General features: G+C 42.6%; 1 protein-coding gene across 9 annotated transcripts in view; it reads left to right on the top strand.

The window, feature by feature from the left end:
- The window catches only part of LOC100119646 (small conductance calcium-activated potassium channel protein), a 152,279-nt gene that overhangs the window by 107,392 nt on the left and 25,112 nt on the right, over window positions 1-19,775 (top strand). For 7 of the 9 annotated variants that reach the window (XM_031929393.1, XM_031929395.2, XM_031929396.2 and 4 more), the window contains one exon: window positions 9,494-9,892. In XM_031929393.1, coding sequence (XP_031785253.1) covers window positions 9,494-9,892 — 399 coding nt within the window. Of the gene's footprint in view, window positions 1-532; window positions 590-1,126; window positions 8,889-9,493; window positions 9,893-19,775 lie in introns of those variants that run through there. The other 2 variants (XM_031929398.2, XM_031929399.2) reach the window with 2 other exon arrangements.

Below are 19,775 nucleotides of genomic sequence, written 5' to 3'. Positions count from 1 at the left end.
TGATATTATTGTTGCACTTAAAACTGTGATTTACCAATAGGTCCTATAAAAAACTAGTGATTCCTCCAGAATCCAGTAAAGTGATTCTACCAGGGTAAAACTTCCTAAAAAATATCATAATTGTATTAGAAGAAAACAGATGATTATGGATACTTTTCAACCAGAGTCTTAAATCTGAAAAACTGTTCTAAATTGCTAACAAAGTGACTAACTATGTTCGTATAAGATTTTTCCTTCGAAAAAGCATGTGAAAAACAGTGAAAAATATCTTCCTCTTTGTCTGTATCTGTAATACTACTCTTCTTCTTTCTTCTTCTGAAATGTATCCTCATTACTCTTGATATTTATCAAATTACGAATATAAAGTGACCGAGATAATGAAACGCAAAGAGAAAATTATTTCCTCGATTAATATTCAGACGTAAGCATAATGCTCATAACAAAGACTGCGTAAAAGCCAACATATTCTTATTAACCGTATTTTCAAGGAATAATAACTAATGGGTTCATAACACAATTCTGACTGTTGTAGTCAAGCCAAGATTCAACAGAATCGTGTTCAGCCGTCTTTGGGAATATCGACTCAATAGTTAGTGGTCTCGTCTATTCAGCTATTACGTAGTTTATAACCTTAGAAACTGACATATACCAAACTTTTTCTCAACTAGATTTTGCTGTAATTTCTTTTAGTATATCAGTATCGCTGATAAGCATAACAAAAGTATATCCCTAGATTAGCGACTCCTACTAATCGGAAAGCAAAATTGTCTTCGATTCCGCAAAAAGTAAATAAGCTATTACTCTATAATCTTGTTTCATGAAATTATTCGCTTCCTGCAAAAACACATAATGAGCGATACTCATCTCGAAAGCATGCAACACTTGCAAGCTCGCTTTGTAATAGCCGCGGCATATAGGTGCCTAGTAAATGAACATACATTCTTAAGCTGGTATATAGCCGTAATCTCGGCGTTTAGGAGAAATTATACGGATAAATAATCGCACAGCACAGCTTCGTATATACGTGTAGCGTACGCTAATTGCCTGGAAGCTTGCTTAAAAGAGCGCAGCTGGCGATTAGCGCCTCGTCCTACTCTCGTGTATCTATATAAACTCGTGATTTATACAATCGTCGATTATGAGCCCAAAATATCGCGCGTATATATTACCCGCATCTCCTTCGCTGCTTTACGTCTGCATATGCACATAATACCGACGAGAGTCGCGCAGCAGTATAAGCGAAGGAAAATTAAATTTTCTTTGTGATGCGCGTTGCGTGTACACAAGGCGGCTCTCGCTGCAATAATGCATAATATTAATTAAGGCAAACAGAAATTAAAAAATTCGCAGCTCGTAATTAGAAGAGTAGCGGCGAAGGCTGGCGCGCAAATTATGCAAGGAAATTGCGCTCTAGAAACAGAATCTTTCCGGTAGCATTAAAAAAAAGGTGCATGACGAGCTTTCGCAATATAGTTGTTTCAAGGCTTTAGCGACGCTTTTTCGCTTTGCTTCCACATGGCGAACTGAAATGTTCGTGTAATCCGAAAAATCGATGCGTCATGTACGCAACAGCTTGTAATGGGGACATTTAACATTTAAAAAAATACTCTTCCGCGTCCCCGTATTTTTCCAATTAAACTCGAGCATTCTCGCAAAAACATGCTAATCGACTGATTACTCTTTTGCGCCTTTCTGTTTTCACTCGCAACACACAACTTTAAGGACTATATTCTTCGTACTTCTCTCGCAGGTCCGAATTTCTCTTTTAATTAAAGCTTCCTAAGCTACTGCAGCGCGCAGTAGAGCATTACTACTGCAGAGCGGAATTCTTTGCTTCGCTCGATCTAGTTCTTTGGTGTATTGGATATTTTGAAATTACATTGTCACGGGAACATGTTCTATACTGCAATTAACCACTACTCACCCAGAGAAAATTGGCATTTCTTAAACATGGCATTTTCCGAAATACGTTGTTCTGGTTCGAACCTATTTGCGAAATAAGGGTTTCTACGTCATTCCGTGCACACTGTGCTCTGCTTGTCGTTCTTGTTTTTTCTTTCGCGTAGGAAGACCGCGCACAAACAAACTTGGAAACACCAGTCTCGTAAAGAAATTACCCCAGTTCACTTCGGAAAAATATTCATCATGCAACAGGAAAAAAGCAGAAACGATGTATTTTTTTTTTTTTGTCCTCTCGAAAGTAATTTGGCTGAGCCCTGGTATGCGTTCAAAAGGATAATTTTTTCCATCTCGGGGACAATATTCGACGATTTGTCGTCGGCAAGATGAAATTCGACTGCGAAAGAAAAAACTTCTTCGTTCTCTTAATTACGAAGTATAATGTGCAGAGTCGAGGAATGGAATGAAGTTTTTCGAAATGAAAACATAATTTTGAGACTTTAATTAGAGTCAATTAGGTAACGCTCGACTCCGCGAAAATATTCAATTAGAAATTAAGATTTATTTCGAGATGAACGTTCTCGATAATATTGCCCCGTGTTGTAAAAATCCGCAGAACCTTCTGAAAGTATTGGTAAAACAATACTACGATCCCACTGATCGGTTACTTTTAAAACTACAAGAATGCTTTGTAATTCAAAATAGATTTCCGGCGCGTCACTCTCTTCATTCAGCCAAGTCAAAAGTTGACAATAATTTTAGTCCGTAGTTTGAACGGCCCATTTTCGATTCTTAATAATGGGTTTCACTCTAACACTGTGCCCAACGCCTAAAGAATGCCCAAGTTTTCGAATAAAGCTGGCTTGATAAATTAATTTTCCCTTGAAAAGGAAACGAACTTCCTCAACAGTTTTTGTTGGATTCCCCTTTCTCCAAGCAGACGTCAAAAGCTACGCTGGACGCCGTCGAGAAAGGTTAGAATATTCGCGCACGTCGGAATGAGTTTTCTCTTTTAATACCTCTTACACTATAGTATAAATATATGTATAATCACGGACGAGAAAAATCGAGCTAGAAATAATTCCGGGAAAAACAAACCAACGTGCAAACCCGCTTGCAATCACCGCAGCTGTAGTTCGTCGCAAAGCAAACAAAAACCGACGACGAGCTGCACCATAACCTCGATCAATTTTGGCGTCGTCTCGCTAGTTCTCGCTCTCTCGCTCCCTTCGACCTTGCCAAAACTCCGCACAAACTCACTCCTCTCTCTCTCTCTCTCTCTCTCTCTCTCTCTCTCTCTCTCTCTCTCTCTCTCTCTCTCTCTCTCTCTGCGCGCTCCAGCAATGAAATATCGACGCGACAAATCGGGTCACGCACGCATAGTCAGCGTTGCAACGCTGGATGTTGAGGCCGCGCGCGCAAGAGAGAGAGCGAAAATTCGAATTTGGATTGGAGTGGAGGAGAACGATTGCTATTATGATAATTAAAAAGTTTTTGACTAGCTTGATTTCGGCTAAATGTGATAAGCGGGTGGAAATTTAAAATGTTGCTAGATCATAATTTTCATCACCTGTTATCCTGTGGTCCTCGCAAATAATTGGAACTACTGATTAGTCGCGAAACTGCAGGGGCGAGCTTTCAATATCAATTTATCGGCGCATCGCCTGTACTGCATCACGCTGGGGCTTACGGGCGAGATCAAAGCCTGCGAAATTTCGCGCAGCAGTTATCCGTCATGAGAAAACAGCCTCATCGGGAGTATGATCGAAATGCGCAATCCGAAACTCGCTTGCGCAAGGCTCCGGCTGCGCGGGAAGCTTCCTGCAACTTTACAGCTCAGCAAGCCACTGTGGAGATAATCCTTTAATTGTCCTCCAGACCACTAGAAGCAGACACATGTGCTGCTCGGGCGATTCTGCGAAATGTATATGGGCGGTTCAGTTGTAATGTGTTTGCTTTAGCGCTGATTTTACGCTGATAATATTATACTCGGAATGTGCCTATTCGGCTGCAATGTGTGTATCTAAATCCGTATAAACTATACACGAGAATTTTGCCATTAAACTTGGCAATGTAATATCGTTCTATGAGATATAACAATTTTTAGAGCCTTATGAAAAAGAGCTTTCAAAGAATTTATCTATTGCATTATTAAATTTTCTTCAAGAATATATTTATGAAATACCGTATTCTTCTCCAAAAAGAAACTCGCATTTCTAAGAACTCATCATCTATACGGAAACATCTGTATACACACAATCCCGAGAGCAGCACACATCCTCTCGAACATCCGCACAAGCTAAAGCTCACTCAGGAAACGCAGGCCGCTTAGACCCTCGAGCCAACATTCTCCCCCGCACGTACACACCCACACTTCGAGCAGTGGTTATTAAAAGCAGGCCGGAAGCATATCAGCGTGAAAAGAAGAAGAAAAAAGTGGCCTCTGCTCGCTGCCCTTGGGGCGGACACAATGCACTGCTACATATATATTATACTTGGCGCATTGTCTCGAGCCGAGTCTCATTGTCTCGTGGCCAGCTGCACTCTCACGATGTCATTATAGCAGAGAGTCCAGGGGTTTCATTGACCGGATTGTCGTCGTTTGTCGCTCTTCAAGGGTCGGTCCTGTTGGACACTGAGAGATTAAGCGATTTATCGTTATTGGCCGCCGGAGGGCTGGGACACACCAAACTGCTCCCGCCATTATATTATGTATATGGAAAAGTTGTTCCGTGTATAATGGCCAGAGTTTTCGCGAGGATGAATATGTTTGTTTATTTGGTTCGACTTGAATAGCAGTTCTTTGTTTTGAATTTCATATTGATCGACGATTTATAAGCTCGCTTTGTGTGCAGTGGGTGTCGGCCCTCGAAAATGTTAATTATACAGGCACTGGCGATGATAGCCGAGCGCGCGCCGGACGTCTTCTTTGTATCTTTCTTGCGCTAATTTGCATGAATTAGCGATCGCTATTCATTCATCCGTAATTAGCATCCAAGCTATTATAATTAGCAAGCCACAGAGCGGTGATTACTCATTCATATATAGCCCTTGGATATTATGCGGCGATGTATCTTCGCTGATATACGCGACTGAAATTGACAGTTTGTGCGTGTGGCGTTTTGAAAAATGCCTGATGTATTCACGCGGTGCGCTCGGAAATGCGTCGTTACGTCGGATACAATCACGCGGCTTACACATTTTGGAGCGCGTATTCTTCGTAATTTACAAAGCTTAATTATTCATGCACTTTACCATATTATGCAACGTTCATCGGAATTTCGATTAGCATCCTCATTTGCGTATTTATATTGACGTACGATTGAAAAGAATAACCGCTATAAAACATAATTATACTATCAATTAGAAACCATTCTCAGCAGACCACTTAATTTTAACATAAATTCCCTGAAAAATCCCGATCCTCGAGTAATTTCGTTACACCTAGACAAGCAACCCTCGTCACCTCGACAAACAGACGGCACCAGGTCCTCCTCACCTTAACGAACAAACAGTGTACCGCCATAATTGATTTCGTCACCTCTTAACCTCGAAACTTTCGTCATTATACGCATCGCGGCTTATCGCCGAGGTGACTTTGCCTCAGCCATTTTATTCCAGCTCACGTCGTATATTTAATACTCAGGTCTGAAAAAGTTCATCTCGAGATAGATGTTACGTTCGTCGTTTGTTACGAAGCGATGTTGGAAGGATTTCTCGGGATACAACTTATTTATCATCGTCGCTGATGCGTACGTGTTGCGATGTCTGTTTTCCGGGGAGTAAATCAGGCGGAGTATATCGTTCGTAACGCGATGAAAGCGTTCAGAGGAGTTACCGATGATCCGGATAACTTTTAAAACGACGACGACGACTGTGTCACTGTCTTCGCGAGAATTCGGGATAGAAGAAAAGTTGGACGCTATTGTTCGTATGAGATATAAAGCATAGAAGTGGATCTAGATCTAATCTTTTTGAAGCTCGGGAGAAGTGCACAGTTGAAGCTACTCCGCTGAATTACAATGGCGAAAGTAATTAAGGGAGTAAACGTGTGTCTGACTAATCGCGAGTGTTATTACTGATTCAAACTTCAAGTAGTTACACGTTATCACGCCATTTAGCAACTTGGGCTGCGCATTTTCTCGATGAGATTCCAAATTGGGCGGGATATCGTTTTACTGAAAACTAAACCGTTGCAGTATACATGAGGAAAATCATTTCATATATAATACTTGGAGATACTGCTGAATCATCGCAAACGTGCGATTTCATAAAAAGACGACTTTGAAAACATGCTTTACTTGTATTTTTTCCTGAAAAAAACGCAGCATAGAGTAAACATGTATTTTACGACTGTAGGTATACTCGTATAGTGACGCACGCTGTTGTCGTTTAATTTAACTATCCAAACGTTTGATATCCCCGTCAGTACATATAGCGATTCTTAAAGCAATAAATTAGAGTACAATCAAGGTATGTGGTATGTGAATGACCTTGGAATTGAATCTCTTCGTTTCGATATGACGCTTTTATTATATATAGATATAAGATTTTTTTCAAATTGTAAGTAGTGAAACATAAATTACTAGTATCGAAGCCTTCGCATGTCGATACGAGTTATGTGATAAGTAGGCTTGTATTCTACTGCTGAAAAATTGCCTAATGCTTTCCTAGCCCTTTGCCTATATCTTGATCGTCAATTTTTTTATATATAAATGGATGATATTAGATTGCTAACTAGAGCACAACTATATAGGACGATTGATACTTTATGGAATATATCTGTTTACTCTACAATATATAGAGCATGTTTTTATTATACATTTCTACCACACGCTTCTTCTCTATACTGCGATATATAGCTGTCAGAGAGTTTTTTTTTTTGATTACTCAATATAGTGAAGCTTATTTTTTGAAACATAACAGCAAGCAGAAATTGCGTTCTGAAAGCTACAAGAAAAAAAACAAACAAACTTACGTTACTTTCAAATGCCGCGCAACCCTGTATTCACCTGAAAAATCTTATATATAAAACTAAAATCATAACAGTATTGCATATACGACTTATGTTATTCTCAATAAATGCATATCAGATGTGAACAAAAAAATGGTAATTTTCCCAAGTCAATTTTCCATACCACGATATTCGCCCGCGACCTCGCAAAAAATCAACTTCAAACTCGATCCCATATCAGAAGCAAACTTTGCATACCCGCACATCCAAGACAGCGACGCTCAGAGTCATCCATCAGCATCACGAAACTGCACGTAAACTCTTATCCTGCAGCAGCAAAAGCAGCGGAGAAATCCCGAAAAAAAACAGAGATGGATCGAGCCCCGAGATACTCGATGCCCTGCATCAAGGCAAATTCGATTTCGTCGACTAAACGACAGGGAAATACGATCTTTCAAAACCTGACTATATACACCAGACTCTTATTTGCAATTCTCGTAGAAAGCTCTTTGTCTCGATCTCCATTATACCACACGAGGATCGTTCCAAAAAGGATCTCGAGCTATCTTCGAAGTCGATTTTACGGGTTTTATGCTCTCCCGACGCGACAACACGATCAAGGCCAAACGAAGCTTCCGATTTAACGCGCGCTTTCATGCAGTTCTGCGTTTTATGGGGTCGGAATTTATCGCTATCTGAAAATTGCGGTATGTATTATACTCCGCGAGTCGTCGCGTAATGTATAATACCTTCCCCTCGCGCTAGGTACCTATATATGTATAATTTAAAATTTATGAAGCCATTATATCCCGTGAGAAACGCAGCAGCGAAAGGATTGAGGAACAAATTCCCTCGCACCTCGTATATGACTAATGCCGGAACGGTAGAAACTCGATTTTCGTTATTCGATTGGCTCGATTTTCCAGCGCTTGTTGCAATTCTAAGCCAGAGGCCAATTTGTAACTTCCTATTTGGATGCAATCCGCGCTTCAGAGAGGGAAGAGGATAAATTTTCAAACCATCAAATTCACACTTCTAAGAGAGAATCCTGTCGCACCATTAATACAATTTCGTCAACGGCAACAACAGCAACCGCCTCGGCTTAAACCCTACTCCGCTTACGTATAACAGCTCGTATCTGCGTTATTATACGTTATACCTCTGAACGCGTTTTAATAACCGTACAATCAATTAGATGTATTTTTCGGTTATACAGGATATCCAGGCTGTACAGCGAGAAAGAAGCCCGCGCGCCATTTCACAGCAGGGAGGTAAAAGCGTTGGCGCACTCGTGACGATCATAACGGAAGAAAGAGGCAGAAAAGAGAGGAGATCCTTCCGGGACGATACTCGCGGGGCTGCTATATAGGTAACGCGATCGCGTGAGCCGCGGAGACTCGAGCTAGAGTCGAGGGAAAAATCCGCTCGGGTTTTCTGCTGGAAGAAGGTATATATTACGCAGGACGGGCTAGCATTTTGTTTAAATGAAATTTCTCGAAAATTTAATGAAAAAAGTAAAACTCATCCGTGTTGTAAAAAGTTTCGAAGTCGCATCGGACGAGATTCGATATTTTTCTATATATTCATCGTCATTTTGGAATGTCATATTTTGGCAGGGATTGCCGATGATGTATTCATAAAATCCTTGCTTAGAATGATAAAGCACGAAGATAAATTCGCGCGCCCGCGTACGCGTTGTTGATGAATCGCCGAGTTTACATAAATTGTTTACGAGAGGGGATTTTAATGCGAAAATCGTATTTTAGCGAGGGTGATTATGTAACATACGACGGGTCGATAATTCGGAAAAGTATTATTCGACATACTTTATGATTCTCTGCAGTCAAGGACTTTTCCGAGTATCGAAAACTTTTCGAAGACGAAAATTGAATTACGACCTATCGCTGGCTTTCGTTGAAATATTTATTTCTCAACTTGGAACATTATGCCATACAGAAGACTACTTTACGGACACTTATGTAAGGCTGCAATTTATAGTCCAGCCGCAATTTTCTATCAGTGAAACAATGAACGGGTAATTTCTGATTTGATTTAGTTGCCATTTCACAATAACAAGAGCCTATGAAGTAGACACCAATGATCACACACTGCTTGCTCACCATACCCCACTCACACCGAATGCACATAATAACAGCAGAATATAAACGCATTTTCAGAATCATCGAAGCATCGAATCGTCGAACTCATGATATAATACATATGAAAGTTCAAAAAGCCAACAGAATTCAATGTACTAGAATTCACTATCGCTGACCTACTTAACCGACCTAAAAAATTTATTTCGCAAAATGCATGAGCGCTATATCTCCACTTCCTACTGCAACAGACGTTTTAGCCTGCATTGATCACTGTAATATGAGCAAACGCTTCGAAGTGCGGTAAGTAGCATACACAGTCACGTTCGCAGCCGGTGCTAATGCGTCGGTAAAAACGTCTCAACCCCGTCGGTAAAGTAGCGCCTCAGCCGGTAAAGCAACGCTGCCTTAACGTCTCTAGAGCCACTATATACCTGAATTCTATGACAAAAACAAAAAAGAATGTCGAAAAACCAAAACAAGCGGCAACTGAAAGGGGGTTAAAAACACAGGGAGAGTACATTATGTCTTGGGACTGTTGCAGCTGCGGAAGCCGGCGTCGACCCTCTCGATCCCCGGGGCGATGAAGAGCAGCAGCATGGGCGGCGGTGGTGGCTGCGGCTCTGTCGGCGAGGACGCGGCGATCGCCCTGGTGGGTGTGCACTCGGACGGCTATGGTCGTCCCGGCGGTTGCGCCGGGGCCGGCATGGACGAGCGCACCCTCTCCCAGGGGGGCGTGCCGGGCGGCATGGGCAAGGGCACCTCCGGCAGCATCGGCGCGGCGAGCAAACACAAGCCCAATGTCGGCTACAGGCTCGGCAGACGAAAGGCCCTCTTCGAAAAGAGAAAACGCATCAGCGACTACGCCCTCGTCATGGGCATGTTCGGCATCATCGTCATGGTCATCGAGAACGAACTGTCCAGCGCCGGGGTCTACACGAAGGTTAGTACTCGCTGAAATACTATGCATCTCATTGAATATTATTCATATATTCCGATTTGCCGAACATTAACGCTGGATTGAATCATATCTTTATCCGAATTGAACTGCAATTTGTTTTGCTTCGACTCGTCTATACAATAAGCTTTCAAAGGTTGAAAGCTAATGCTGTCAGCAGTTCTATTTGCTCCAGTGGTTTAAATGCGTCATTATATTTGACTATCAATGAAAATTCAACGCTTATGGCTGCGTACGATCCAATTATGTCCATTACACGTATACGTACAGCGTTGGAAATATGATTGATTTTCGTTTCGTCACCGTCAAAACAAAATTTCCACGAAACCCAATAACGAATCGAATAATTGCGCAGCCGCTAAACCAATCTCCGACAGAATCCATAATCGAAATAAAAAAATTAATTTCTCCACGCGCGCCGGCACTATAAATTCCAATCCTAGATTAGAGAGCGCGGTTCGAGGTCCGATGGTCTCCTTGCTCGCCTCGCTCATCCCGCGCTGGAAAAACGGGTCAGCCCCAATGGAAAATCCGAATTCGTTGAAATTTATTATTCAAATTTTCTGCGCGCGACCGCGACAATACGCACTCAGAGAGGACAATTTGGATGCGTTTATATTTCGCGTCCTCGGCAAGAAAAACTGAGCTAGAGAGAGAGAGCGAGAAATCAGCTGCAAAACAAGGAGATCAATTAGGAGTGCGCTTCGTGGGGGAACACAAATTCAGAGAAGACGGCGCTGCCTCGTGTTCGTCGGAATTTCACGGATGAAGAGCATCGAAGATCCAAGGTTTTCTAAATTTTATTCGAGTTTAAATTATTCGATTTATAGTTAGAGTGATTTTTATTTTGAATCATATAGCAAGCGAAGTTATATTCGATGGTTCGCGTGCGATCGAAACAAGAGAAAATATAGGCTTGAATAATTTTGACGACGTCATCTAGAAGTCCTATATAATTTACTCACATCACTCGGTCTAAAGAATTCAAAAATATTCTGCCCTTCGAGTATACAACAATAACGTATTGATTTATATTTTTTTCGCGGCTGACTATTTCCGGATGCGACTACTTATTCTCGTATTACTCAATAATAACTCTATCGCCTCGCGGGCAATTCAGAAGTAAATCAATTTTTAAATGCAGCTGTCAGTGCCACGTCTGCGTCCTTAACAATGTAATTCTTTATCCATGGAAATAGAGTTTAAAAAAAAATTAAAAACAATATTTAAACTCATGTGCAGTGTGAATAACGGCAGCACCAACCCACTAATGCTTATAGACATTATATCGCCACTTTATATACTATCATTCTTTTAACTGAATCCGAAATTAGACGAGCAGAGCACACGGGCCGGAGCATTTCGAAAAATAGAATGATAAACAGAATTAGAAGCAAAGCAGACGGGTGTACACTTCTAAGAGGCCACAATAGAAGAAAGCAAAGCTGAGAAAGACACATGGACAGAGGGATTGATTGATCAATCGATAAACTTATTTATAAGCCGTCACGTGTTTGTGACGCAGCCGCGAAGGCCGCACTCAGCGCCCGTAGCGACGACAACGACGACTCGGCCGCGAATAATGCGAGGCTATTAAAGCTTCATTCATCGCGACCTCAAGATCTCTGCCCTGACATTCTCACGATGTATACTAATTAATACGTGCACCGGTAACAATGTAACTAATTCAGAAACTTGGTTGTATTCTTTCCATATACTGCTGGAAACTCCTCGCTTATATTATTTTCCGTTTATCGACTCAGTTATATTCTGGCGTGTTATATATATGTATAACTGTACGGATAAAAGGACAGAGCTCTTGGCAAATTACCGCGCGCAAACAAACTGTCCAAGTTTCGAGGCGGCAACTTTTTTAATAAATACAGATCTCGCGCATCGGAGCTTCTTTTTTTTTCTTTATACGTCTCCTACCGAGGAAAACACTGCCGCGCGATATTATGTCGATTTCAAGTTATAACAAGGAGAGCTGCCCGCGCAATGGCCCGCAAGGGAGAAAAGAAACGCGAGAGGAAAGTTAACTTCGAAATAAGTTTAAGTGCTCGACGGCTGAGCGAGAGGAGAGAGCTATAGCGTCCTGAGAAGAAAATAAATTAGGAAGTTTAAAGCAGAGGTGATATATATAGAGGAGAATTAATAATGTCAATTCTGCGTCTGATGGTTCGAGATTGCAAGAGAAGGCTTTGGCAGTTTTGACGGATGTTGTTCGCGGAAGTATAAATTCATGATAAAGTGTCGTAAATTCACTAGTTTACAAATGGTCGAATGCTTACCTATACAATCACAATACCTATACAGTCGAGCCCAGCAACAATTTAAAGTACTCTGATTGACGTCGGCACCTAGCTAAAACAAACTTCTTCGCGCGTATAGTACGGCCGAATAATACTGCCCAAGTTATAATCCACCAGCCCATTCTCTCCTCATCCGAACCAACTTAACAATTCAGTTTAATGAAGCACTCACCGCGCACGCGCCGACTATCAAATTCCACTCCAAGAATTTTCCTCCCGACAACTAACCTCTCGAGCTGTCCCCCATACCGACAGTCCCTCCGTATGCATACATATATATATATATATATATATATATATACAGGGTGTTTCATTTTAATCCGACCACGACAAAAAACCATTGAAAAACTAATTTTAACGAAAAATGACCTTAACGAAAGTTGAAGGGGGTAAAGGGGGCCATCGAATGACACAAACACCTATGACCTTGAACTCGATTTTCAAGGTCGTTTGAAGATCATTGTATTTTTTTAACGGGAACCCCTATTTTTGACCTCGGAATACGAAGCAGCGGAAAAAATTACGTCGGAAATGACATTTCAAGTTTGCCTTAGTGACCTTGAGAAGGTCAATTCAAGGTCAACTAAGACGTATCAGCCTAAGATTGTTTTCCTTTCAATTTTTTCGTAGAATTATCATTTTGTTATTGTAATAAACATTAAGAGAATAATTGACTTAAAATGTGATTATGCTTTGCTGACTTTGAAGCCATTTTGTAAGGTCAAAAGTGCAAAAATGCAATATCAAATGTTATGTGAAGTCCATATTTATATCCTAACTTTAGCGTTACCCAGGAACAACGACGTGGACGTAATAGGATTGTGTTCCCTTTGGGGTGCTTGATTAGAGTGAGTCCCCTTGCCTCTCACTTTTCGGGGTGCTTGATTAGAGTGAGTCCCCTTGCCTCTCACTTTTCGGGGTGCTTGATTAGAATGAGTCCCCTTGCCTCTCACTTTTCGGGGTGCTTAATTAGAGTGAGTCCCCTTGCCTCTCACTTTTGCTCAAAATTCAACGCAGGTGCTCAAAGACACCACCATTTTGTTGGATACACAATTCAATTCGCTGCTGTAAATGTTCTACTGTTCTGAGTAATACAGCTCTTGGGATGTTTTCACAAGCGGTTTGAATTCTGTGGATCATATCTTCCCTTGTTGTAGTTTCATGTTCATAAACAACATCTTTCAAATACCCCCACAAATAGAAATCGGGTGATGTCATATCTGGAGATCTCGGTGGCCATCGAACACCCAAATCTCCACGTCCAATGCGTCCAATCCACCTGTCACGGTAATTTTGATTAAGATATTGTCTAACTATTCGAGCATAGTGCGCAAGTGCTCCATCTAATTGAATCCACATTCTTGCTCTTGTGTATAAATCTACTTCTTCAAGAAGTACTGGAAGAGGTTCTCTTAGGAACTGTAAAAAATTATGGCCATTTACATTTTCATTGAAAAAGTATGGGCCTACAAGGTATCCATTAACAATTCCACACCAAACATCAAGACTCCAACGATTTTGGTTATCTATCTGCCTGTATCAATGCGGATTAACATTCGACCAATAATGACAGTTGTGTCGGTTAAGCTTTCCATTGCTTTTGAATTTTGCTTCATCAGAAAACATTACGTATTGAAAAAAGTGACGATCATTAGCAATCATTTGTCGTGCCCATTGGCAAAACTGTAGCCTTAACCTCATATCAGCAGGTGTGAGATCCCGAGTCAAAGTAATATGATATGGATGATAACGTTGACTTCTCAGTATTCTCCAAGCAGTAGCCATAGGTATACCACTTTACCTTTGAATTTCACGGGTACTAACGTGGGGATTCAAATGAACCATTGCTAAAACGACTATTACACGAAGATCATCTTCGTTGTAATTACGACGTTCTCTAACCCGTGCTAGTTGCCCTTGTTGAGCTCTACGGTAAATCTCACGAATGGTTGTATGACTTGGATGTCTTCTATCGGGATATCGAATTCGATACAAGGCTGCACCTTGTCGATAATTACGTCTAGATTCACCAAGAATCAATAAAATATCAACCCTTTCAGCGGCTGGATAATCAGCCATTGTTAAAAATTTATAACAAGTTCAATAAAACATTTTGTTTTTACCAAACTGAACAAATTAGATAGCTTTCGATGAGTAATAAATTTTAATAGAAAAAATAAAGGTCAATGAATGAAAAAGAGAAAATGTTAAACAAATGATATTTGATTAGTTTGGCTAATCAATAACTATTCAATAACTAGTAAACTATTGAATACTAAGTGTAACAATGAGTAGAGGATAAATTCATATGAAAAGAGATCTCTTATTAGAAAAATTGTCTATTTCAACAATGAGTCGCGGGAAAATTCAACATGAAAAATCATCTTTACAAAATAAATTATTTATTTCAACAATAAATTCAGGCAAAATTCGATGAGGAAAATTAGTAGCCAATTGTGTCCACGTCGTTCCTGAGTAACGCTAAAGATAGGATAAAAATTCGCTTACGAAAACATCCCAAGAACTGAATAGAATCCAAAAAAATGGTGGTGTCTTTGGGCACCTACATTCAAATCTGTACATAATAAAAGTGAGAGGCAAGGAGACTCACTCTAATCAAGCACCCCAAAGGGAACACAATCCTATTACGTCCACGTCGTTGTTCCTGGGCAACACTAAAGTTAGGATATAAATATGGACTCCACATAACATTTGATATTGCATTTTTGCACTTTTGACCTTACAAAATGGCTTTGAAGTCAGCAAAGCATAATCACATTTTAAGTCAATTATTCTCTTAATGTTTATTACAATAACAAAATGATAATTCTACGAAAAAATTGAAAGGAAAACAATCTTAGGCTGATACGTCTTATTTGACCTTGAATTGACCTTCTCAAGGTCACTAAGGCAAACTTGAAATGTCATTTCCGACGTAATTTTTTCCGCTGCTCCGTATTCCGAGGTCAAAAATAGGGGTTCCCGTTAAAAAAATACAATGATCTTCAAACGACCTTGAAAATCGAGTTCAAGGTCAAAGGTGTTGGTGTCATTAGATGGCCCCTTTTGCTCCCTTCAACTTTTGTCAAGGTCATCTTTCGACATCAGTAAAATAAAACCAGACAAACAGCTGTTTAGCAGATTTTTTGTTATTTGACCTTGAATTGACCTTCTCAAGGTCACCAAAGCAAACTTAAAATATCCTTTGCGACATAATTTTTTCCGTTCTATCCGATTCCAAGGTCTAAAATAGAGGTTCCTATTTAAAAAAATCACAATTACCCTCAAATGACCTTGAAAATCGAGTTCGAGGTCATAGGTGTTTGTGTCATTCGATGGCCCCCTTTACCCCCTTCAACTTTTGTTAAGGTCATTTTTCGTTAAAGTTAGTTTTTTCATGGTTTTTTGTCGTGGTCGGATTAAAATGAAACACCCTGTATATATATATCTCTGTGTGTGTGTTTGTGCACTGTTTTCTCAGAATCAAAGGCTTGAGTTTATCATCCTTTCCCTTCCGTACAGCTCACGCCTGCAACAGCAGCAGCATCTGTGAACTTTGCTATGCACGTGTAGATGATAGTCGTGATACAGCCTTATCTTTATTCCTGAAGTTTCGCTCGACTTCCGGTGTGTTCTGCTTTGGAACCGACGTGGCATTTTAATCGATTGCGAGCTCTGGATTGCCTGGGAATTAGCGATACTAAAGTAGCATGTATCTAGTTTCAATTTTAAATTCAGTTATGCTGAAGAAAAGCTACTGAGTTCTATATATATGTTTAAACTAAAAATGGTGGAATGAGTGAGGGAAGGTTAGGTGAATAAATCAAACGCAAAAAAAAAACACAATGAATTGCGCGGGAAAAAGACGACTTGCCTCGGCGTAAAAACTCTCACGGAGAAGAGAGAAAAACCGGGACAAGCGAATAGCTTTATTGAAGAAATAATGAAATTATACAATGCAAAGTGACTCTAGGATAGACCAAATAAAGAGAGAGAGAAAAACGCAATTATGACTAAACGCTAAATTCGCCGCGAGGTACCTTTCGCACGCTGGAGAGCTCTCCTACCTTGTTCGCAGAACGAAACGTGGACGGCGCGACGTAAAGCCCTGGCCGCACGTGGGTGGGATGCACCTTCCTCGGTCGCAGGACGCCTCGACGTCTCGAGGGAACCTATCCTGGACCACGGGCAGACCTGCCGCGTAGGTAGCGATCGCCGGGTGGAGATCGGCACGCCGAGGAAACTCGAACGTGGCCGACGTCCCAACACACGAAGAAAACACACACACAGCACACCGCTCGTAATTCGCACACAATACGCGACGCACGGAATTACAAGTAGAGTCGACCGTCCTGAAAAGGACGTGAGTGACGACTTTAATCGCACGCAAATACAAGAGGTGTAGACGCAAGTTATTTGCAAGATGCAAAAGTCGACCGGTTCCTCGGGAGGAGCTGTCAGAACTGACAGGCACGTGCTCGCGAGCCCCAATCCCGCGCGAAAAGGAGACGCCCCTGGCGGCGCGCGCATGCGCTCGCCCGCTCTCGCCGCAGCGATCGACGCGCTACGGCGCGAAATTCAAATCTCGCTAAACGGCCATACATAACCCGAACATTCCGCTCGCCTTCGTCCGACGGACGAATCAGGCCCTAAGAAGGTCAAAAGAACCGCTCACTTCGCTTTCTCCTCTAACCTCAGAGGGCAAAGACGAACAACGTGTCATCGGAGAGAAGATGTGGCTGTTTTGATGGTGACGACTCGCACTAGACTATCTGGACCAGGGTGCACCTCAACGACCCTGCCCAATGGCCATTTTGATGGAGGGTACCGATCATCCTTCACCAGCACTAGCTGACCTACCGCAAAGTTCTCGCACGGATCCCTCCACTTTTCCCGCTCTTGCAAGTGGAGTAAATACTCTCTCAACCAACGCTTCCAAAAGTTGTTTCGGATGCGCTGAAGCAATTGAAATCGAGACAACCTATTCTCTGGCAACTTTGGGCAGTCAGCTTCTGGAAGTAACACAGAGACTCCTTCATTGAGAAAATGAGAGGGAACGAGCGCCCTTAGATCGTTGACGTCAGCACTCAACGCACCCAGAGGACGAGAATTGAGACAGGCTTCGATTTCAACCAGGACTGTAGAAAACTCCTCGAAATCGAGAGTGTGTTCGCCGACAACCCTCTTCAAGTGATGCTTCACCGACTTGACACCTGCTTCCCACAAACCGCCGTAATGAGGTGCGTTAGGAGGAATAAACGTCCAGTTGGTTCAATCGTTGGCAATAACAGCGCCGACGTCCTTGTAAAAATCTGAGGCACGCTGGAACATACTCCTGAGTTCCTTATCAGCTCCTTGAAAATTTGTACCGTTGTCACTGTACAAATTCGCACAAATGCCTCGTCTCCCTACAAAACGACGGAACGCACAGATGAACGACGCTGAAGTCAAGTCACTAACGAGCTCTAAGTGAACAGCACGAGTAGCAAAGCAGACAAACAGAGCGATGTAACCCTTGAAAGAGCGATTCCCACGACCTTTCGCCATCCGGATTTGGAAGGGACCAGCATAATCAAGTCCAGAGTGAGAGAAGGCCCTACTACTCGTCACTATATCGGCAGGGAGCTCACCCATAAGTTGTTGAGCAGAGTGAGGCTTAACCCGTTGACAGGGCACGCAAGCGCGAATCGTCGATTTGACCAGCCGATTCCTACCTAAAATCCACACCATTAGAATGCTCGATTTCAACGTGGGACCACCGTGAAGACACTGATGATGAGCGAAACAACAAACTAAGAGCTGAGTTTTGTGTCAAGATCGGGGGGTGTTTTTGATCGAAAGAGAGACCTTCGACTTAGCGTCAGACTTGGGTATTTCCGAACGCGGCACGCGTGTCATGTGCCCTAGCTTCTAGTACATCTCCATGAATTCACGATACTTCTCAGCAAGCTTCGAATCACGTGAAAAACGACGATGCAAATGGGAAAGAGAACTAAGAGCTATCCCTCTAGACTCTGCAGCAACGGAAGGGAGATCGGATTTCAGAGGAAAATTCACCACAAACCGACCCTGTGCGTCCCTCCGGTGAGTGTCTGTGAAGATCTTCTCGCATCTCTCATCCTCCGGTTTCAGCTTGATGGATGGCGCCACGATCTCCTCGAGGTTCCAAAACCGCTGTAACTGCTTATCCAAATCATCCTGGACAGCGCAGTGGAGCGCCTGGACTGGAGGGTGAACCTCAGCTTCTGCCGCCCGCCGTGACATCCCTGCATCCATTGGCCCAGAAATGATCCAACCAAGCACCGTATTCTGAGCTACGAGTTGCGACGATGCGGATCTTTTGACCCCGGAGCGGAGTAGCTGACCATAAAGATCAGCCTCTAAGATCATATCGATCTTCTTCGGTACCGCAAACTCAGGATCAGCAAGAGTGACGTCTGGAAACTGCTCCTTCGCCAGATCCTCACTAACCTCATAGGAAGGAAGAAGCGACGTGAGTTTAGAAAGGACCAACATCTCAGTTTCGACCTGGAAGCCCGAATCTACAGCTGATCTAAGAGTGAGTGGAGCGATCGAACGAGCAGTGCCAGCTGCACTAGCTCCAAGATCAGACAATGGCACATGTATACGTCGCTTAGACAGTCCAAATAACTGCACAATGGCCTCGGACACAAATGACGCTTCTGAGTCTTGATCTAAGAGCGCCCGAATATGCGTGCCCTTGCCCTTTGGACCTACTACCAACACACGAGCTGTAGCGAGCAGAATCTTCCTTGAAGGCTTCACGGACGTAGCTGCGTGCAGCACCACCGCCGAGCCGCTACCAGGGTTCCCTTGGTTGCTCTTGGGTGCTGCAGACGTTGAATCTTGGCTGCTCCTGATAGAATCGTGAAGAGAAGAATGATGCTTCTGCTTGCATACCGAACAACAACCAGAAGAGGAGCAAGAATTCATTCGATGATGTCCCAGGCAGTTGAAACAGAGCCGTAACCGTTGGACTTCCTTCTGGCGATCCTGGGGGTTCTTGCCTTTATACTGAGGACATCGCATAAGAGCGTGGGACTCAGCACAGAGAGGACACTGCGAAGGGCTAGCATGGAAAATCATACGAGGTTGAACCGATTTAGACGGAGGAGCCGGCCGCTTCTCACCACGTCGCTCAGGAGCAAGCATGCCCAGAGTTTGAGCTCTTGTTTCGAGGAACTCGACAAACTCATTGAAGGTTGCTGGAGTGTACGTCTGCTCAGCTTCCCCCTGCACTGCCTCTGCTCCCGCCTCGACTGTTGTCCGCTCCTTTTCGCTAAGCAAGGACTCCCACCTGCTGCGAGTCTCTGGATCTAAGCGCTCAGACAAGTGAAACACGAACCAAACATCCCAATGATCTACGCGCCGACTATCAAACTCCACTCCAAGAATTTTCCTCCCGACAACTAACCTCTCGAGCTGTCCCCCATGCCGACAGTCCCTCCGTATGCATACACATATGTGTGTGTGTGTGTGTGTGTGTGTGTGTGTGTGTGTGTGTGTGTGCACTGTTTTCTCAGAATCAAAGGCTT

This window comes from Nasonia vitripennis, chromosome 4 (assembly GCF_009193385.2).
Source record: "Nasonia vitripennis strain AsymCx chromosome 4, Nvit_psr_1.1, whole genome shotgun sequence".
Lineage (NCBI taxonomy): Eukaryota > Metazoa > Arthropoda > Insecta > Hymenoptera > Pteromalidae > Nasonia > Nasonia vitripennis.
Note: the sequence above shows the minus strand (reverse complement) of the source record. Positions and strands in the feature narration are given on the sequence as shown.